Here is a 22,244-nt window from a genome sequence, read left to right on the forward strand (position 1 = left end):
CTATTGTGATTGAAATGGTCTCCTGCTTGAGTAGGGGGTTAGACTAGAAGACCTCCAAGGTCCCTTCCAGCTCTGTTGTGATTGAAATGGTCTCCTGCTTGAGTAGGGGGTTAGACTAGAAGACCTCCAAGGTCTCTCCCAGCTCTATTGTGATTGAAATGGTCTCCTGCTTGAGTAGGGGGTTGGACTAGAAGACCTCCAAGGTCCCTTCCAGCTCTATTGTGATTGAAATGGTCTACTGCTTGAGTAGGGGGTTAGACTAGAAGACCTCTAAGGTCCCTTCCAGCTCTATTCCGATTGACGGAAGTTGCCTCCAGAGGTTGTGGTTGTGCTCCAACACTGGAAGGTTTTTTTTTTTTTTTAAAGAAGCGATTGGACAGCGACCTGTCTGAAATGGCACGGGCTCTCCTGCTTGAGCAGGGGGCTGGACTAGAAGACCTCCAAGGTCCCTTCCAGCTCCCTTCTGCTCGCTCGAGCAATCTCTCCTGGCGTTGAACGAACCCCGAGCCGCCGCAACTACCCTCCGCTGACCTGTAGGAAGCCCTGCGGGGGTGGGGCAGGGGTAGGCGGCGCTCGAGAAAGGAAAGCGCGGCGCATCTAGGCGGGACCGAAGGAGGGAAGGAAGGATCCAGCTGTGCAACGCCCAGCCCGGGCTGGATTCGCCTAGCGCCGCACGTGTCCGCCTTGCCCGCAGCCCCCTCCTCAGCCCAGCCACCCCCGCCAGCTCACAGACGTCGGTCGGCAGCCCAGCCAGCCAGCCAGCCGCAGCTCCCTTCGTCTCGCTCGCTCCGGAGCGCAACAGCACCACCAGCAGCCGCGACAGCATCGGAGACGCCAGGCGAGATGAAGGCGCCTTTGGCCATCCTCTTGGCCGCCTGCCTCTGCGTGGATGGTGGTGAGGCCTCTGCCCGGACCCCTTCTGCCCCCCCCACCCCGGGGAGGGGTCTTCCTGCCTTCCTTTCTTGCCTCCCCCCCCCCTACCAGCTCCGTCTCCCTCGCCCCACTTTCGCGCTTGGCGCCCGGGCGGAATCGGGAGCTCGCGCCCGCCTCGGGGCTGCGGCGGTGGTCGGATCCAGGAGTTCCCAAAGGAATCGGGGGGGGGGGGGGAGGATGGAGGGGGAAGACGGGGGGGGGTGTCGCATTTGCCTTGCTTCCTCCCTTCCCCGCTCCCGTGTTTGTTTGTTTATTTTTCCTCCTTCCCTTCCTAGTATCTACCTATCTACCTCTATTTATTTTCCTCCCTCCCGTTTACTTATTTTTCCTTCGTACCTACCTACCTGATTTATTTGTTTTTTATCTTCCCCCTTCATTTACTTATTTTTCTTTCTTTCTTTCCTTCCTTCCTTCATTTTTCTTTCCTCCCTCCCTTCCTCATTTACTTATTTTTCCTTCCTTCCTTCCTTCCTTCCTTCCTTCCTTCCTTCCTTCCTTCCTTCCTTCCTTCCTTCCTTCCTTCCTTCCTATCTACCTACCTGATTTATTTATTTTTTTATCTTCCTCCTTCATTTACTTATTTTTCCTTCCTTCCTTCCTTCCTTCCTTCCTTCCTTCCTTCCTTCCTTCCTTCCTTCCTTTCTATCTACCTACCTCATTTATTTATTTTTTATCTTCCTCCTTCATTTACTTATTTTTCTTTCTTTCTTTCCTTCTTTCCTTATTTTTCTTTCCTCCCCCCTTCCTCATTTACTTATTCTTCCTTCCTTCCTTCCTATCTACCCACCTCATTTATTTATTTTTCCTCTCCTTCCCACGTTTACTTATTTTTCTTTCTTTCTTTCCTTCCTTCCTCATTTACTTATTTTTCTTTCCTCCATCCCTCCCTTATTTATTTTCCCACCACCGATGTTTACTTATCCTTTCTTCCTCCCTCCCTTATTTATTTCCCTCCCTCCCATGTTTACTTATGCTTTCTTCCTCCCTCCCTTATTTACTTCCCTCCCTCCCATGTTTACTTATCCTTTCTTTCTTTCTTTCTTTCTTTCTTTCTTTCTTTCTTTCTTTCTTTCTTTCTTTCTTTCTTTCTTTCTTTCTTTCTTTCTTCCTTCCTTCCTTCCTTCCTTCCTTCCTTCCTTCCTTATTTATTTATTTATTTTCCATCCTCCCATTTCTTTCTCTCCTTTCTTCCTGCTTCATTCATTCCTCGCCCCCTCCCTCTCTCTCTCCCTTTCCTCCAGCAAAGCATTCATGGCCTTCTAAACTCTGCTTAATGTATTGGGCAGGGTTGAGCATCAGGGTGCTTAATTTCCCTCTGGAGAAGGGGGAGGGGGAGTCGCTGCCCCTCCTGGGAAGAGAAATGCTTTCTGCACATGGTCAGAGAGCAGACCCTCTTCTGGATCAGACCCTGCTGGCACCAGGTTCCCATGGCTGGTGGTCCCGGACAGGGGGCTGTTATTACTCAAGGCTAGCCTGCAGAAGGATGCCTATCTGGGGAGGGGGGGGAGACCCAGGTGGGATTGCTGTTATGGGAGGCAGGGGAGCAGATCCCCACCCTCAGCTTCCCCAATCTGGAGATGTTCTCTGATGGGATGGAGAAGGTGTATATGTCTCTATATGCAGTGGGGGGGGGGTCTGCCCCCAGGTTGGCTTTTCCTTATGGCAAATGCCCTTCTGTTTACCTAAATAATGTGCCTTAAGTTGATTTCTTATTGTTTGTGGACCAGTTCAGTAGAACAGAACAGGATAATAGGGTTGGAAGGGACTCAGGAGCTCTTCTAGTCCAGGGGTCTCCAACCTTGGCCACTTGAAGACTTGTGGACTCCAACTCCCAGAATTCCTCAGCCAGCTTTGCTGGCTGAGGAATTCTGGGAGTTGAAGTCCACTAGTCTTCCAGTGGCTACGGTTGGAGACCCTGGTAATCTAGTCCATTCCTCTTTCTGGAACAGGAGACTAATCTATACCATTTCAGATATAAATCCAGTCTCCTCCAACGATGGAGCACTCAACAACTTTGGAAGTCGAATTCTTCCATTGGTCCATTGTCCTCACAGTTAGGAAGTTTCTCCTTTTCGTTCTACTTTGCTTCTCTCCCTGAGTATTTTTCTGCCAACATCTGTACCATGCAATCAATCAATCAATCAATTAGGACAGAGCTGGAAAGGACCTTGGAGGTCTGCTAGTGCAGCTCAAGCAGGAGAACCCATTTCAGATAAGTGGCTGTGTGTTTCTCTTTCTTTCCCAAGTTTCCTTTCAGGCTTTTTAGCTTTCCATTTCCCAGTTTTGTTGAATCGTTGACAAAGGCATCCTTTTTTTTTTTTTAAACAAAAACGAAAGCTAAGGACATAAGGAAGGCCAGTCCCTACAATGGCCAGTGCTTATCAGATTTTCCTATCAGAAGGCAAGGAGAATAACAGAGTAATAGACTTGGAAGGGACCTTGGAGATCTTCTAGTCCAACCCCTTGCTCAAGCAAGAGATCGTATACATTGTAGCCAAATGACTCTCCAGTCTCTTCTTAAAAATCTCCAGTGTTGGAGCATTCACAACCTCTGCAGGCAAGTTGTTCCACTGATTAATTGTCCTCATTGTCAGGAAACTTCCTCCTTAGTTCCAAGTTCCTTCTGGATTAATTTCCACCCATTGCTTCTTGTTCTACCCTCCAGTGCTTTGGAGAATTGCTTGACTTCCTCTTCTTTGGGGCAGCCCCGTTTCAGACAAATGGCTATCCGACATCTTCTTGAAGACTTCCAGTGTTGGGGCATTCACAACTTCTGGAGGCAACTTCTGTTCCACTGGTTAATTGTTCTAACTGTCAGGAAATTCCTCCTTATTTCTAAGTTGCTTCTCTCCTTGATTAGTTTCCACCCATTGCTTCTTGTTCTACCCTCAGGTGCCTGGGAGAATAGCTTGACTCCCTCTTCTTTGTGGCAACCCCTGAGATATTGGAAGATTCTATCATGTCTCCCCTGGTCCTTCTTTTCATCAAGCTAGACATCCCCAGTCCCTGCAACCGTTCTTCATATGTTTTAGCCTCCTGTCCCCTAATCCTCTTTGTTGCTCTTCTCTGCACTCTTTCCAGAGTCTCCACATCTTTTCTACATCGTGGTGACCAAAACTGAATGCAGTATTCCAAGTGTGGCCTTCCCAAGGCATTATAAAGTGGTATTAAGACTTCGTGTGATCTTGATTTTCTCCCTCTGTTTATGCAGCCTAGAACTGGCTTTTTTGGCAGCTGCCAAATACCACCTATGCTGCATTCTGGTGCCTTGGAGAATAGTTTGACTCCCTCTTCTTTGTGGCACCCCTGAGATATTGGAAGATGCTATCATGTCTCCCCTGGTCGTTCTTTTCATCAAGCTAGACATCCCCAGTTCCTGCAACTGTTCTTCATATGTTTTAGCCTCCAGTCCCCTAATCATTTTTGTTGCTCTTCTCTGCACTCTTTCCAGAGTCTCCACATCTTTTCTACATCGTGGCGACCAGAACCGGATGCCGTATTCCAAGTTTGGCCTTATCAAGGCCTTATAAAGTAGTATTAAGACTTCACGTGATCTTGACTCTATCCCTCTGTTAATGCAGCCTAGGATTGCATTGGCTGTTTTTTTTTTTTGGCTGCCTCTGCACACATCTGGCTCATATTTAAATGGTTGTCCACTAGGGCTCTGAGATCCTTCTCACAACGATTGACATTAAGCCAAGTTTCACCAAGCCTCTACTTAAACGGTTGATTGTTCTCGTCTTGAGTGTTAAACCTTACTTTCATCTACTTGACTTTCATTTTGTTGGATAGGACTCATCGTTCAAGTCTGTCAAGATCTTTTTGTTCCTTGAACTTGTCTTCCAAGGTTTTGGATCCCCTGATATTTCTGCCGGTTTGGTGCTGTCTGCAAGTTTCCTGATTTCCTCTTTTCTTCCCTCATCTACATCTTTTATGAGGGCATTTGAAAAATAATTGTTCCAAAAAGGAACTTTGGGGTTTCCCCATTGCTTACTTCCCTCCATGCAGATGTAGTTCCGTTGAGGAGTAGACGCTGAGTATGATTTATCAGCTACTTGCCACACTCCTCTGGTAGTACTGCTATCTAGCCCATATTTTTCCAACTTGCCAAGAAGTAGTTTGTGGCCCATTCGATCAAATGCTTCTCTGTTCTTAAGAGCAGCTTCATTAATTTAATGCACCGTTGATCGGGGTCATCTGATTTTATTATTTTCCCTTTCGCTATGAAGACATCTGCTGGTTTCATTTGTAAGAAGATGGTGGCCTCTTTTTCCATAACACTCTGACATTTTTAAATCCACTTTCAGAGCTGCGAGCTCTTTTCTCTTCTCACTTTCATCGTATAATTCAGCAGTTGTTTTAAACCTCAAATCCTTCTCGCCTGGGTTTTCCCTTCCATCCTGGTACCCTTGAGATGTTTGCACTGGGGAATTTGTGAGTTGGAAAGCCCCCCGCATCTGAAGAACATTAGATCAGATTAACAGAGTTGGAAGGGACCTTATAGGTCCTCTAGTCCAGTGTTTCTCAACCTTGGCAACTTGAAGATGTCCGGACTTCAACTCCCAGAATTCCCCAGCCAGCGAATGCTGGCTGGGGAATTCTGGGAGTTGAAGTCCGGACATCTTCAAGTTGCCAAGGTTGAGAAACACTGCTCTAGTCCAACCCCCTCCCCCACCCAAGCAGGAGACCCTACATCATTTCTGACAGATGGCAGTCCAATCTCTTCTTGAAAGCCTCCAGTGATGAAGTTCCCACAACTTCCGAAGGCAACTTCTCTTCCATGGGTTGATTGTTCTCCCTGTCAGAAAGTTCCTCCTTATTTCCAGGTTGAATCTCTCCTTGGTCAGTTTCCATCCTTTATTCCTTGTCTGGCCTTTGGGTGCTTTGGAAAATAGCTTGACCCCCTCCTCTCTGTGGCAGCCCCTCAAATATTGGAAGATGCTATCATGTCTCCCCTGGTCCTTCTCTAGATTAGCCATGCCCAGTTCCGCTCTTCATATGTTTTAGCCTCCTTAATCATCCTGATCCTAATCATTACATTGGAGGTGGGACAGAAGGGATCCCAGTGAGTGAATAAGTCAAAAGTGCAAACTTTTAGCAATACTGGTCAGAGTGGAACGACCAGATCCATACGCTAAGGTTAAAATTAAATGACTTATTGCTAAAAGCCCGTTCACAGGAATCTTCTCAACGAACAATGGTCAACCTTGAGTGCCAATGATTCCTATATCAACTATCCAGATAGTGGTTGTCCCAAAAATGTTTTTTTTTCCCAAACAGTAACTGAACTTAACCCATATTTTTCAGACTATAAGACACACCGGAGTATAAGATGCACCATTCCTCACTATTCTATCCCAAATGTCATGTCCTTGTCCTTAGAATTTGGGTGGTGGTAGTGGGGGAATGTAAATTCTTAATCCCATCAGCTCCAGCCTTCCGAGGGAGCCGGATGGCCTTTTGTTTATGAATAGATTAGCCTGGATTTTCTTAATGGGCACAAAATAGACATTCCTGAAGACTTCAGGGTTCTGCCTGAGCCTGTTTCCAGTGGTGGGGTGGTTACATGGGTTCGCTTTGATCGCTGGCTGGCCCCGCCCACCTGCCTTTATGCTGCTAAGCTGTCCATTGATAACTAACTTTCTGGCTCCTTCCCTCTGCCCTCGCTGCCCAGCTGAGAGTTGCCTGGGTTGATTAACTCTTCTTCGAAGCTCCGCTTCACTCCCAAGGGAGCGTGTGCAAGCGAAGCTAGTGTGCGCAAGCTTGCTCACAACCAGAAAATCGCTCGTAATTGAAGCCCACCTATTGCAGGAAGACTGTGGGCTGCCTTTTTGCCTTTGAGAGCGTGTTTCTCCATTTCTCCTTTCGACGAAATATAACATTCTGCCTTTTTTTTTTTTTAATATCCCTCCAAAATATTTAATTCTCTGGGTGGGTGGGTGGGTGGGTGGGTGGGGTTTCACACTGTTATCCCCCAGTGATGTCCAGTCAGGGGAGGCAGGGGAGGCAGACCCTCACCACTGTCATCACGCAAAGAAAAAAAATGTAAAAGGAAAAAGGCTGAGCTAGTTGCTGCCAGAGTCACAGTGGATGACTCTGTTTAGTGCTTAACTGTTTAAAAAAGCCTCTTAAAAAGGGTCCAAAAAGGGACTCAATGCAGGAGTCTTCTTCTCCAGCACCAGAGTTCAAAGGCCTCCGTTCTTTGGCACTCAGCCTTCCTTATGGTCCAACCTTCAGAGCCATCCATTTCACCTGGGAAAACCATCGCCTTGACTAGACGCACTTTTGATTGGCAGGGAGATGTCTCTGCTTTTTACGATGCTGTCTAGATTTGCATGGTGCAAATCTATATATCAAGTGCGTATTTGATCCCCAAAATCTCTTAACCTTCTTACAGTTCCACCAAAGGTTTTTTTTTTTAAAAAGGGTGCAATTATAAACTGAGTTTTCAACTCCTTTAGCCTTTAAAGCACCATACAAATCACCGCTTGGATTCCTTTTATAAGAAGTCCTCAACTTACAACAAATTCATTTAGCGACCGTTCAAAGTTACAGCGAGACTGAAAAAAAGCAAGTTAGGCCCATTTTTTTCACATTTATGACCGTATCCCTGCGGTCACGTGATCAAAATTCACTTGAATTCGTATTTATGATTGCTGCAGTGTCCCAAAGTCATGTGATTCTCTTTTCGCGACATTTTGACAAGCAAAATCAGTGAGTTCTTGATGATGGTTTGTTAAGCCAGGTGCACTTAACAACTGGTGTTACTGACTTAACAACTTAGCAGTGATTTACTTAGTAAGCCTTAGTAAGACCACATCTAGAATATTGCATCCGGTTTTGGCCACCACACTATAAAAAAAGACGTTGAGACTCTAGAAAAAGTGTAGAGAAGAGCAACCAGGATGATGAGGCGACTGGAGGCTAAAACAGATGATGGACGATTGCAGGAACTGGGCCTGGCTGGTCTAGGGAAGAGAAGGACCAGGGGAGACAGGAGAGCATCTTCCAATATTTGAGGGGCTTGCTCCAGAGAGGAGGTGGGGTGTCAAGCTGTTTTCTAAGGCACCCGAAGGCCAGACAAGGAACAATGGATGGAAACTGATCAAGGAGAGATTCAACCTAGAAATAAGGAGGAATTTTCCGACAGGGGGAGCAATCAACCCATGGAACAGAAATTGTGGGAGCTTCATCATTGGGAGCTATGAAGAAGAGACGGGACTGCTATCTGTCAGAAATGGCGTAGGCTCTCCTGCTTGGGTGGGTGGGTGGGTTGGACTAGATGACCCACAAGGTCCCTTTCAACTCTCTTAATCAGTTACTTAATATGCGTGGCAGGAAAAGTTGTAAAATGGGGGGCAGAACTCACTTAACGACTGTTTTGCTTAGCAACAGGAACCTTGGGCTCAGTTGTGGTCGTAAGTTGAGGACTACCCTCATTATAGAAAATGAGAAATTAAATCTGTTGCATTCCTTGTGTGCGTCAGCCGTCAGGAGAAAGCTGGTTTAAATGGTGAAAATAAATTCTTAAGGGAAACAGTTTTGCCTTCAGATGCTTTTAAGAAGAGAAACTTTAGAGAACAATTTGTCTAAAAATGGTGTTAACTCTCCTGCTTGAGCAGGGGGGGTTGGACTAGATGACCTCCAAGTTCTCTTCCAACTCCCAGTTATTCCGTATTCAACCTTGGTTCCTTGTGTGTGTTTGTGTGTCAGTTTCCAAACTTGGTCCTTTGAGACATTTTGACAAAGGAGTGCTTCTCAAGGACACAATTGTGGGGTGTCTCCTTAGCTGGGGAGACGCCTTGTGCTTTCTTTAATCCTGATATCCTGTTGCTGGTTTCTTTTTTCCTTTGTGTTGCCTGGATATCTGGGAATCTGGCCTGAATATAAATGTTGTCACATTTAATTTATTTCCCGGAATGCAAAAAAAAAATAACAATGGCTGCTAAAGTGCCAACTTTTCCAGCAGCAGTTTAACAAAGGAAGACACTTTCTGATTCTGTGATGGGGTGGAGAAGACTCACAGTTCATAGAATTTTACAGTCCTAGATCTGGAAGGGACCTCGGAGGTCTTCTAGTCCAGTCCACCCCCCACCCCTTGCCCTAGCAGGAGAGTCAATTGCCATTTCAGACGGTTCCTTGTTGGCCTCCAGAAGGAAATTTGGGGACCTGGTGGTCATGGTGATGGTGAAGAAAGCCTATGAAAATTGGATTATGCCAGGGGGAATTTGCTTCTGTGGGATCAATTCCAGGCGGAGGACTTTTTTTTAAAAAAAAAAAAAAAAAACACCAATAAAAGAATATTTGTTAGAGGGTTGAACGGTGGGGTCCTTGGTGCTCCCTGAACTTGGAAGCTTTCTTGCAGACGCTTCATTACCAAACTAGAGAATATCATCAGTACTAGAAGGGAGAGCGGGGAGATTTGTGGAGAAGAGGAGGAAGAGAAAGAGGAGATTGTGTGGGGTTCTTGGTAAAAAGGAGGAGAAGGAAAATGGAAAAAGAAGAAGAGGAAGAAGAGGAGGAGGAGGAGGAAGAAGAAGAGGAGATTGTGTGGGGTTCTTGGTAAAAAGAAGGAGAAGGAAAATGGAAAAAGAAGAAGAGGAAGAAGAGGATGTGGAAGAAGAAGAAGAGGAGATTGTGTTGGGTTCTTGATAAAAAGAAGGAGAAGGAAAATGGAAAAAGAAGAAGAGGAGGAGGAAGAAGAAGAGGAGATTGTGTGGGGTACTTGATGCTCCCTGAGCTTGGTTGTTAGCTTGCAGACATCTCATTACCTAACTAGGTAGCATCATCAGTGCTAGAATTGACTGATAGCATTGACTGAGTCAGGCTTCTCGGTAAAAAGAAGGAGAAGGAAGAGGAAAAAGAAGAGGAGGAGGAAGAGGAGATTATGTGGGGTTCCTGATGCTCTCTGAGCTTGGTTGTTTGCCTGCAGACATCTCATTACCTATCTAGGTAGCCTCATCAGTGCCTAGGAAGAGCTCACTTTGTTTTCAGTTTACATCCTAGCACACAGATGGGGAACTAGGTGCCCCTTTATGACTTGTGGACTTCATCTCCCACAATTCCTGAGGCGGTATAGCCAGCTCAGGGATTCTGGGAATCGAAGTCCACCAGTCATAAAAGGGCCATTCGTTCTCCATCCATCCCTGCCATAGCTCTGAGCCGAGGTGGCGCAGTGGTTAGGGTGCAGTACTGAAGGCCACTACAGCTGACTGTTATCTGCAGTTCAGCGGTTCTAATCTCACCGGCTCAGGGTTGACTCAGCCTTCCATCCTTCCGAGGTGGGTGAAATGAGGACCCAGACTGTGGGGGCGATATGCTGACTCTGTAAATCGCTTAGAGAGGGCTGAAAGCCCTATGAAGCGGTATATAAGTCTAACTGCTATTGCTATTGCTCTGTCACCGGGAGAAATCTTGGGCTGTTTTACTGTTAGCTTGTTTGCCAGTTCCTTGTTGGAAGGATTTCTTCTTTTTTTTGAGGGGTGAATGAAGCCTCTTGTTCCGAAATTTTCGAGGCAAGCGGACAGTTTTTTCCCCTACCAAAATCTTCCCAGCTCTGCTGAGTCTCATCTCAGTTCATTGAGATAAAAAGTATGGCCGGCATGGAGCTAATTGCATAACTCCAGGAATGTGCCGGTTTGATAAGAGCGATAAAGGAAGTAAGGCAATGCAGTCCGGGAACGAGACGCCTGGATGATCTGCTTCCAAGCTTAAAAAAACCAGTGAGCGTTAATCTAGGTTAATGATTTGCGTTGTGTGAAATGGGGGGGGGGGAAAGAAAGAGAATAAAGGAGAGAAGCAGACCGAGAACGGAGGAGGGATTTCCTGACAGTGAGGACCATTAATCAGTGAAATGGCTTGCTTCCAGAAGCTGTGGGTGGCCTCCATCTCTGGAGGTTTTTGAGAAGATTTTAAGAAGTGTACAGTTTCCTGCCTAAGCAGGGGGCTGGACTAGAGGACCTTCAACGCCCCTTCCAACTCTATTCTATGCTATGCTTGAGAGACCGCCTGCTGCCAATTACCTCCACTAGACCGATTAGATCCCACAGATTAGGCCTCCTCCGAATTCCATCCGCCGGCCAGTGTCGACTGGCGACTACCCGGAGGAGAGCCTTCTCCGTGGCTGCTCCGACCCTCTAGAACGAACTCCCTGTGGAGATTCGAACCCTCACCACCCTCCAGGCCTTCCGCAAAGCCCTTAAAACCTGGCTGTTCCGACAGGCCTGGGGCTAAAGAGCTTTTGCCCCCCCCCCTTTGAATGGTATGGTTGTTGTGTGCTTTTAAATTGTGTATTGTTCTGTTCGTCTTTTTTATCCCTTATCTGTACCACCTTCCCTGACTTGGATTGTGAGCCGCCCTGAATCCCCTTTGGGGAAAAGGGCGGCATATAAATGCAATAAATTCAATTCAATTCAATTTATGCTCTGCTACTCTATTCTATTCTAAGATGGTGGAGCACCATTAGCCTGAAATGGTAAAGGCTCTCCTGCTGGAGTAGGGGGTTGGACTAGAGGACCTCCAAGGTCCCTTCCAACTCTGTTGTTATGCTTTGGTCATGAGACTGCAGGATTTCACCACGATGAGTCTGCACAAGGCTTTGAGCTGGGAACCGAAAGTCTGAGATTTTTCACAGCGTGCAACTGTGTTCTATTTTCCAGCCCTTCTTTATTTAGCAACAAAAAGTGAGAAACATGCAGTTTAGCTCATGATGAGCTTTAAACATCTGGATTTTTCTTCATTGGGCGGAAATGTCAAAATCTTCCACTCGGTTCCTCAAAATCTGCATTGCCACCACAAACCCCCACCCGCCCAGAGGGCGCCTTATAGAACAGATGGGCAACATGAAGATTTAACAAATCACTGGTGGTCCACGGGAAAATGTTGGTGGTCCGCAGAAAAATGATTTGCATTTTTTATATTGCACTAAATCAGGGGGTCCTCAGATATTGGCTCCTGGGATGGATACGTGCAATGAACGCTTGTGTTGCTGCAGAGAGTCTCCCCCTTTGGGGTCTTTTTGTGCGGGTCGGAGGGGGGAAGAAATTACGGCATGGGGTCTGCTTCAGCCTCCTGGTGGGGGGCTTTGGGCGAAGGCTGGAGGGAAGGGCCGCTGGTGGGGAAGAGCCAGAGGGCCTCGTTCCAGTGGGGCTGCATCATGGCCTGGAACTGAGCCTCCAGGCACCAATACCTGGCCTTGCACCGCCACGGGTCTTTCCTCTGCTTGGAAAGCCCATGCTCGTATTCCTCAGTGAGGTGCTTCTGCTGAGCCTCCTCCTCGGTCAGATCTAATTTGAACTGAGCTGTTTTGCCAACTCTTTCTCCTGGTGGCTTAGCTCCAACAACTGCTTCCCTAAGGAGCCTGGGCGGGCAGGCGAGGAGTGGCGAGTAGAGGCTGGTGAGGCCACTCATAACAATGGTTAAATCCAGGGGTCTAGGAATGCCTCCATGGACTCCTGATGAGACAGGCGGGGGAATTTGGCAACCTTGACGGTTGAAGTCACGAGAGGGAGGAAGGGAGGGGGGGATCAGTGCCAGGAACACTTATCTCAGGTGGAAAGAATGTGGACATTGACCCAGGAGAGTGAGAAGACCTTCAGAAAAGCCCTGTCTCCCAGTTCACAGCGAGCTGGAGAAAGTGAGCTGTGGGTTGCTTTATAGAGGTTATTGAACCAGATCTCCCAACAGATCTCCCAACTTAAGCGTAGTAGACAAAATTGTCTACCAAGAAGCAATGGGTGGGAACTAATCAAGGAGAGAAGCAACTTAGAATTAAGGAGAAATTTCCTGACAGTTGGAACAATTAATCAGTGGAACAGAAGTTGTGTCCAGAAGTTGTGAATGCCCCAACACTGGAAGTCTTTGAGAAGATGCTGGATAGTCATTAGTCTGAATCATGCATTGTTTTATGTTGTTTTAAATTTTTGTTTGTACCCCCCCTTCCCTGGTTGAGTTGTAAGCCGCCCTGAGTCCCCTTCGGGGGGAAAAAGGCGGCATATAAATAAAATAAAACTCAAAAACTCAAACTGAAAGGGTATAGGGTTTCCTGCCTAGGCAGGGGGTTGGACTGGAAGACCTCCAAGATCCTTTCCAACTCTGTTATTCTGTTATTAAGTTTATAAAGTAGAAAGAGTGCAGAGAAGAGCAACCAAGAGGATTAGGAGACTGGAGACTAAAACATACGAAGAACGGTTGCAGGAACCGGGTATGTCTAGTTGAATGAAAAGAAGGACCAGGGGGAGACATGATAGCAGTCTTCCAGGGAAGTCTCCTGAAGCCTCCGGGGGAGTGGGGGCTGTTTTCGCCCTCCCCAGGCTCCTAGAAGGCTTCTGAAGGGCAAAAAATGGGTCCATTGCAGGCTAAAAGTGTGGGGGGGAGGGTGGGGGTCGCGCATGCATGTGTGTGGGGGACGGGAGGGTCACACGCATAGCATTATCCCTGTGCTCCTCTTGCTTTTGGCATGCAATCCGAAAAAAGATTAACCATCACTGGTCTAGAACAGTGTTTCTCAACCTTGGCTACTTGAAGATGTCTGGACTTCAACTCCCAGAATTCCCCAGCCAGCATTCGCTGGCTGGGGAATTCTGGGAATTGAAGTCCAGACATCTTCAAGTTGCCAAGGTTGAGAAACACTGGTCTAGATTAGAAGACCTCCAAGGTCCCTTCCAACTCAATTACTCTGTTATTCCCCTTGCCTTCTGATAGGAAAATCTGATAAGCACCGGCCCTTGTAGGGACTGACCTTCCTTATGTCCTTAAGGTTTCGTTTTTGTTTAAAAAGAAAAAAAGGTTGCCCGTGTCAACGATTCAACAAAACTGGGAAATGGAAAGCTAAAAAGCCTGAAAGGAAACTTGGGTTGGGGAAGAAAGAGAACCACACTATTGTTCTATTCGTGGTTTTGTTTTTTTTAAGGCTGCCCTTGCAAAAGCCGTTGAAGCAAACCAGCTTGGGAAATCGAAAGCTAAGAGCCACAGGGTGGCGAAGAAAGATAAAACATGCAAATTTTAATTTATTCATTTTTGGGTTTGCAGGCTATTTTAAAAACCAGGCTAGGAAATCGAAAGCTAAAAGCTGAAAAAAAGAAAGAAAGAAAGAAAGCAGGCACAGGAAATTTTACAGGCTCTCTCTATGCTTGTTTTTTTGGGGTGGGGTGTGGGGGAAGCTAAGGGCTTCCTTTGCAAACAAAGGATGCAGTTGGGAACAAACCCAAATATAACAACAAGAGAAGAATAGTTGGGGGGGCAAAGTTGTTTCACTATTTTATGGAAACTTGCCTGGGCAAAATTTTGCATGCGTGTCTTCTCAGGCTTAATTCCTTTACTTTTTAATCTATTTTTTAAAAAAGTTAAATTTCACTGACTTGACTTTGCAACCATTGTCCTGAATGGTATATAATATAAGGTTCCAGCAGTTTCCTGGAGCCACTGAAATGCCCAAAAGAGAACGGAGACTCCAGACGAGGCTTGCAAAAAATATCAGCTTTTATTGATGGCCGCAGCAAAATCTGGGTGGCAAAACGATATCCAAAACATACAAAGAAATGCATGGAAGGAAGAGCCGCCCCCTGCAAGAGGGACTCAGAGGATTATGTACATTTTAGGCAGATAGAAGCAAAGTTTATCTCACCAGAGATAAAGATTCCTTACCAATAAAGCATTCTTTTGTTCAAGCTTCTCTCTCTCTCTCTGCCTTATCTATGGAGTATTCCTAAAGCCTTGGGTAGGGGGTGGTAGCCCCCTTTGTCAAGTTTTTTTTTTTTTGGCAGAATGCTTTAAGGATTTTTGAGCCAAGAAAACTCCCTAGTTTGGTTCCTTTTATCTATGGGGCCTGATATTCCCGTGTAACAATTTCTTCTATGTTTCCAAGAACGTGCCCAGTTTTGAAGCCAAGAATAAAAGTGAGACGCAGCAGTGAGATAACATTTGCGGTCCCAGTATTGAGGTTACAATTTGCTAGGCTAGAAAACAACTAATTTCTGACAGTATACAATAATATAAGCAGAAGCCAGTAACAAAGCTTAATTCTTAAGAAACCATTTCTGGCAGCATTTCATATCAGAAGCAAACAGTGAATATCAGTTTAATCATTAACAACTATATAGTAACATAAGCAATTCACAATAAAAGCAAATAGTCAATATTGATTCATATTTATTCATATGATCCTTCCCTATTTTTAAAAAATTAAACGTCATTGATTTGACTTTGCAACTATTTCTCCAGAATGGTATATAGGATTTCCTGCTTCAGCAAGGGTTGGGCTAGGAGACCTCCAAGGCCCCTTCCAACTCTTGTCATTCTATTACTCTGCTATAGTAACTGCTTTAAAAAGGCATAAGTAAAAGCTACTTAATGGCCAGTTCCTGAGTTTCAGTGCTGGAAGATATAAATTAAAACACGTTTATAAAAATAAGATAAAAGTTCAGACTCTCTTAACCATTCTGAGTCAGGACTTTGCTAGGAATATTCAGCTGTTTATCTGCACTAGATTGAGTTTTTCAAAAAGAGTTGGTTGCGAGTCAAAAAGAGGGCAGTGAAAATATTTACAGAGCCCTCACATCCTGGACATAAATTGTTTCAACTCCTACCCTCAAAACGAGGCTTTAGGTCACTGCACAAACAGAATAACTAGACACAAGGACAGTTTTTTCCTCCAACGAACGCCATCACTCTGCTAAACAAATAATTCCCTCACCACTGTCAAACTATTCACTAAGGCTGCATTACTACTAATATTAGTCTTCTCATCGTTCCCATCACCCATCTCCTCCCACTTATGACTGCAGGACTGTAACTTTGTGGCTTGTATCCTTACGATTTATTTTGATATTGATTGTTTCCTGATTTCTTATTTGTACCTTATGACTATCATGAAGTGTTGCACCTTATGATTCTTGACAAATGTATCTTGTCTTTTTATATACGCTGAGGACATTTTGCACCAAAGACAAATTCCTTGTGTGTCCAATCACACTTGGCCAATAAAGAATTTTCTTTCTTTCTTTCTTTCTTTCTTTCTTTCTTTCTTTCTTTCTTTCTTTCTTTCTTTCTTTCTTTCTTTCTTTTTTTCTTTCTTTCCTTCCTTCCTTCCTTCCTTCCTATCTATCTATCATCTATCTATCCATCCATCCATCCATCCATCCATCCATCCATCCATCCATCCATCTATCTATCTATCTATCTATCTATCTATCTACTTATCTATCTACCTACCTACCTACCTACCTACCTACCTACCTACCTACCTACCTACCTACCTACCTACCTACCTATCTATCTATCTATCTATCTATCTATCTATCTATCTATCTATCTATCTATCTATCATCATCATCATTTGAGTTACAGGGGCAAAATGAAACTATTGATAATTCGGCATCGGTGATTAAATATAATGTTTAAAGCTTCAATAATTATAATTAACAGATTAGCAGAGTTGGAAGGGACCTTGGAGGTCTTCTAGTCCAACCCCCTCCCCCACCCAAGCAGGAGACCCTATACCATTTCTGACAGATGGAAGTCCAGTCTCTTCTTGAAAGCTTCCAGGGATGAAAGAAGAACTTCTGTTCCAGGGGTTGATTGTTCCCACTGTCAGAAAATTCCTCCTTATTTCCAGGTTCAGTCTCTACATGTTTAGTTTCCATCCATTATTCCTTGCCTGGCCTTCAGGTGCTTTGGAAAATAGTCCCCTCCTCTCTGTGGCAGCCCCTCAAAATATTGATTCATTATTAAAAATTATTAAAGCTTCAATGATTAAGTACATTTTTTTAGACTGCAGCTTAATATGCTACCGTCTAATTACCTGACAAAATTATTACCTAATTCCCTGGTTCTGTAATAATAACAGTAATAATTCTGGATTCTTTATTGCAATTTTCTCGAGGCCTGCAATGTAAACTGATAGCCAACAGGTGGCAATATCCCCTGCAGTGTGAGCTGATGGCCACCGGGTGGCGATCTCTAGCTTTGCAGGGATGCTGTGTAACTCTCCCATCTTTCTACCTTCAGCTGGGATCCATTCTGTGAAAGTTTTAAAGTCATTTAAGGATTAATATACCTATTTTCTGGGGAAGACCCCCAACACTGCTAATGCTGGGTATTACGAGGTGGCGCAGTGGTTAGGGTGCAGTACTGCAGGCCGCTTCAGCTGACTGCTAGTTCAGCAGTTCAGCGGTTCAAATCTCACCGGCTCAAGGTTGACTCAGCCTTCCAGCCTTCCGAGGTGGGTGAAATGAGGACCCAGATTGTGCGGGCGATATGCTGACTCTGTAAACCGCTTAGAGAGGGCTGAAAGCCCTATGAAGCGGTATATAAGTCTAACTGCTATTGCTATTGCTATTGCTATTTAAGGAGGTGGGTGGGGGAACACGAACATAGAATAAAGTTGGAAGGGACCTTGGAGGTCTTCTAGTCCAACCCCCTGCTCAAGCAGGAGACCCTATACTGCTTCAGATTAGTGGCTGTCCAGTCCCTTAAAAATCTCCAGTGATGAAGCACCCACAACTTCTGATGGCAAGTTGTTCCACTGGTTCATTTTTCTCACTGTTAGGAAGGTCTAAGTTGCTTCTCTCCTTGATTAGTTTCCATCCGTTGCTCCTTGCCTTGCCTTCTGATGCTTTGGAGAATAGTTTGACCTCTTTATTTTTGTGGAAGACCCTCAAATAATTGGAGCATTGCTATCATGTCATCCCTAATCCTTTTTTTTCCCCATTAAACTAGACGTACCCAGTTCCTGCAACCGTTCTTCGTATGTTTTAGCCTCCAGGCCCCTAATCCTCTTGGTTGCTCTTCCCTGCTCTCTTTCTAGAGTCTCCACATCTTTTTAATAGTGTGATAACCGGAACTGGATGCCGTATTCCAAGTGTGGTTTTACTAAGGCTTTGTAAAGCAGTACTACTCCTTCACGTGATCTTGGTTTTGTCTCGCTATTAAATCAGATGGATGAACGTTGGAATTATGGACCAAAAAAAACAGGGAATGAAGCTGTGTTGAAGATTTGTTTTGAACAAATAATCTTGTTTAATCGTTTTTCTAAATAAATAACTCGCTTATAATTTGGCCCAAAGTCCCCTTGTTGGTTTTTTACGTCTGAAATGAAAGCCAGTTGGGTCCTAGAGGAGATAGTGAGTTCTAGTCCCACCTTAAGCATAAAAGGTAATTGGGTCCTGGACCAATTACCAGGAGATAGTGAGTTCTAGTGCAGTGTTTCTCAACCTTGGCGACTTTAAGTCCCGTGGACTTCAACTCCCAGAATCCCCCAGCCAGCACAGCTGGCTGGGGGATTCTGGGAGTTGAAGTCCACGGGACTTAAAGTCGCCAAGGTTGAGAAACACTGTTCTAGTGTCACCTTAAACATGAAAACCAGCTGGGTGACTTTGAGCCAATCACCAGGAGGTGGTGCGTTCTAGTCCCGCCTTAAGCATGAAAGCTGATTGGGTGACTTTGGCTCAATCACCAGCCGAGTATGAGTTCTTATCCTATCTTAGCTTAACTTTGACTTTGGGCCAGTCGTCCTCTTTTAGCCCAGCCCACCTCGCAGGGTCGTTGTTGGGAACCTTTAAGTTATTTTTAAATACAATAAAGGTGGGGGGAAAATAAAAAATAAATAGTTTCACTGCACATCTCACCTTCCTGAAATCTTTTTTTTTCCTTTCCCCTCCCCAGTTTTCTCCCTGGTCTGTTGGTCGTGCGACGGAGCTGAATCGAACTGGGGCTGCTGGAGATGGCAAATCTGTTCCAATCAAGACAACTACTGCGTCACCACGTATACCGGGGCTGGGTTTGGTAAGTTACTTTGGCACGGTGAAATTGGCGGGAGGACTATATGGTTTCCTCCAAGGGTTGGCCAGCTGAATCAGGGGTCCCAAACCTTTGGGCCGTGGCCCACTATTGGCAAGTCACACAGCAAAGTATACATGCACACACACACAGAGCAATAGCAATAGCAATAGCAGTTAGACTTATATACCGCTTCATAGGGCTTTCAGCCCTCTCTAAGCGGTTTACAGAGTCAGCATATCGCCCCCACAGTCTGGGTCCTCATTTCACCCACCTCGTAAGGATGGAAGGCTGAGTCAACCTTGAGCCTGGTGAGATTTGAACCGCTGAACTGCAGATAACAGTCAGCTGAAATAGCCTGCAGTACTGCACTCTACCCACTGCGCCACCTCGGCTCTTACATACAGAGCAGCCTCTGGCTCCGGCCACTCCAGCAAAGCAAAGAAATGGGGAAAGGAATCCTCGAACCCAGGAAGAAGGCGCTGAATCCCCCAAAGTCAGGAAGAAGCAATATATAAAAAGGGAAACCACAAGCGACCACAAGCGATAAATCTTACTTTAAGATCAGAGGTGTATTGTTTCATGAGCAATCTTGAACATGAGCAATGCCCATTGCACAGCAAAACCCACATTGTAAACTACGCGGAGGAGAGCCTTCTCGGTGGCAGCTCCGACCCTATGGAACGATCTCCCCGTGGAGATTCGTACCCTCACCACCCTCCAGACTTTCCGTACAGCCCTTAAAATCTGGCTATCCCGTCAGGCCTGGGGCTAAAGATTGTAACCCACCCGAATGGTATGAATGTTGTGCTTTTAATTATGTATTGTTTTACGTGTTAAATGTTTGTTCCCCCCCCCTTTGAGTTGTAAGCCGCCCTGAGTCCCCCCAGGGAAAAGGGCGGCATATAAATAAACTTTCATAACTCATAACTCATAACTCATAACTTCCATTGCAAATGCGTTCCTGTATAGCAAATAGCAAGTCCTATCTCCGTGACCGCCTCCTGCAACATACCTCCCAGCGTCCAATAGGATTGCACAGGGCGGGCCTTCTCCGGGTACCGTCAGCCACACAATGCCCTCTGGCGGCTCCCCGGGGGAGAGCCTTCTCTGTTGCGGCCCCGGCCCTTTGGAACGAGCTACCCCCTGAGATAGCAGTAGCAATAGCAGTTAGACTTATATACCGCTTCATAGGGCTTTCAACCCTCTCTAAGCGGTTTACAGAGTCAGCATATTGCCCCCAACAACAATCCGGGTCCTCATTTTACCCACCTCGGAAGGATGGAAGGCTGAGTCAACCCTGAGCCGGTGAGATTTGAACAGCCGAACTGCAGAACTGCAGTCAGCTGAAGTAGCCTGCAGTGCTGCATTTAACCACTGCGCCACCTCGGCTCCGGACCCTCCCCACTCTCTCCTGGCCTTCCGTAAGTCCGTTAAGACCTGGCTGTTCCGGCAGGCCTGGGGCTGTTGAGCTTGACTGAACTTCAGCCCCATTATAACTTGAGTGCATGTTGTGTTTTTTCTGTTTTAAATTGTATTGTTTTGTGTTTTTAATCTTTTTTAATATTTTAATTGCTTTTATGTAAGCCGCCCGGAGTCCTTCGGGATTGGGCGGCATACAAATCTATTAAACTTAAACTTAAACTTACAAGGATCGCTATCTGGCAGAGGACCACATTCCCATCTTGAGCCACATTACTTATACCTTTTTTTTAAAATTGACCTACGCATTCCCGTGTTTTACTTCCACGTTCTTTCTTGCTTTCTTACTGGCCGTTGCTCTCTGCAAACACCCGTGTACATTTGAAGTCCTCGGACACCTGTTACTTTCAGTTCCTCATTTCCCACCGTCTCATTCTCCCTGCTGTAAATAGATCCATGATCAAGTGCAAACTCTGCAGAAAACGCAGCACATTTGGAAATATTAGCCTGGTGACATTGTGCAATTATGCCAGTTTTAAAAACTTTGGTTCATTGCGGCCTGCAAGCTCACTCCTAGGCTCCACTACCTGAAACTTTCCAAGGGATATTTGCTCCCCTCACACCTGCAAACCCCAAATGTCTGTACCAGCACACCAGTGGTGGGTTCCGGATCCAGGTGCAACCGGTATGGTGCAACAGGGCCCGGCGGCCACCACACAAACATGTGCAGTGTGTGTACACATGCGTCCTTACACACGCAATGTTCTGATTGCACCACAAACACAGTAGTCATCCTTACCTTTCACAGAGGCCCTGAGTTTTATAAATATGAGCAAGATAGTGTAGAATAATCATATCCAAGGACCAGTGGTGGGTTTCAAACATTTTTGGAACCTCTTCTGTAGGTGTGGCCTGCTTTCCGGCTCCACTGGTGGAACCTCTTCTAACCAGTTCGGTAGATTTGACGAACCGGTTCTACCGAATAGGTGCGAACTGGTAGGAACCCACCTCTGGAGCTACCTATTACTTCCAACCATGAAGTCTATCTGCTAGCTATTTGTTGCTGTATGTAACTCGCAGAAAGTACCTTCTGTTCTTCCATAAGCACCTGAAAGTTTGACCATCTTTCTTATTTTTTTCCCTTTCTTTCTGGACAGGTGGATATTCCGGTCAGTCGATCAGCAAGGGCTGCGTGCCGATTTGCCCCCGAGGTGGGATTGATATTGGCGTCGCGGCTATGTCGATCAAATGCTGCTCCTCATTTTTGTGCAACATCAGCGGGGCCAACAGCATCCAAGTCAACCACCTGGTATTGGCCTTGGCGACGCTGGCCAGTTTTTTCTATCTCTTTGGATCCAGGCTCTGAGGGGTGCATCGAGCGAGTAAACGTGGTCCAGAAATTGCGTCTTGAGAGTGCCATTCGACTGTTCCTCCTTTGTAATCTGAGATTTTACTAGGTTTATGGAAATACTTTTTTGGGGTGGGTGGGTTGTGTTTTCTAGCATCGCTTGGGGTTATCGGGCTAAAAAAATAAAAAAGAGTATCTTTGGGCCATAAGTTCTCAATTGAATCTTTTTAAGAAGTGTGGACATCTAGGAGTTGGAAGTCCACCCATCTTAACATCAATGAGATCTAGAAACACAACTCTATGCTGCTGTGGCAAGGTTTGAAATCGTTACAGGGGCCTTAAAATGTTTTTGCTTGGGGTGAGAAGATAACGCAGCTTTGGAGGAAGGTCTATTATATGCAAACGTACTTTTGTCTGTTGCATTCACTCTGTTAACATTTGAACTCATTAAAGTATATTACATTTTACACTTGTGCACGATTATGGAGCGACGCCGTGGGATTTTTGAATGGAATAAACATTTTGATTTCATAACAAACTGCCTTTCTCATTTCTCCTTCCTTTCCTCGCCATGTCCCGCTACGATTTCTCAGGATCATATTTTATTTAAGGTGCTGATTATTTGATCTTTTATTGACCTGTCCTGTTCTCAGGGGAGTCCGGACAAAAATCAACAGACACACATAGTTACATAGGACCATAGGGCTGGAAGGGACCTTGGTGTCCTTCTAGTCCAGCCCTCTGCTCAAGCCAGGATATCTTACAC

The 22,244-nt window shown here is 45.6% G+C and overlaps 1 protein-coding gene across 1 annotated transcript; it reads left to right on the plus strand.

The window, feature by feature from the left end:
• Positions 1-719: 719 nt before the first annotated feature.
• LOC148049067 (lymphocyte antigen 6E-like) lies at positions 720-22,016 on the plus strand. Its single transcript, XM_087706629.1, has 3 exons — positions 720-895; positions 18,595-18,714; positions 21,288-22,016. The coding sequence occupies exons 1-3, from the start codon at positions 844-846 to the stop codon at positions 21,494-21,496; spliced, it is 381 nt and encodes a 126-aa protein (XP_087562755.1). The 5' UTR covers positions 720-843; the 3' UTR covers positions 21,497-22,016.
• The last annotated feature ends 228 nt before the right edge of the window (positions 22,017-22,244 follow it).

Source organism: Thamnophis sirtalis, unplaced genomic scaffold, assembly GCF_051295495.1.
Source record: "Thamnophis sirtalis isolate CommonGarterSnake01/CBP01778 unplaced genomic scaffold, rThaSir2_p1.2 scaffold_2, whole genome shotgun sequence".
NCBI lineage: Eukaryota > Metazoa > Chordata > Lepidosauria > Squamata > Natricidae > Thamnophis > Thamnophis sirtalis.

Excerpts from the sequence above, each read along its gene's own strand:
- LOC148049067 (XM_087706629.1), top strand. The coding sequence starts at position 844 with ATGAAGGCGCCTTTGGCCATCCTCTTGGCCGCCTGCCTCTGCGTGGAT. Across the intron at positions 896-18,594 it reads CTGCCTCTGCGTGGATGGTG|TTTTCTCCCTGGTCTGTTGG; the intron begins GTGAGGCCTCTG and ends TCCCCTCCCCAG. Across the intron at positions 18,715-21,287 it reads GTATACCGGGGCTGGGTTTG|GTGGATATTCCGGTCAGTCG; the intron begins GTAAGTTACTTT and ends CTTTCTGGACAG.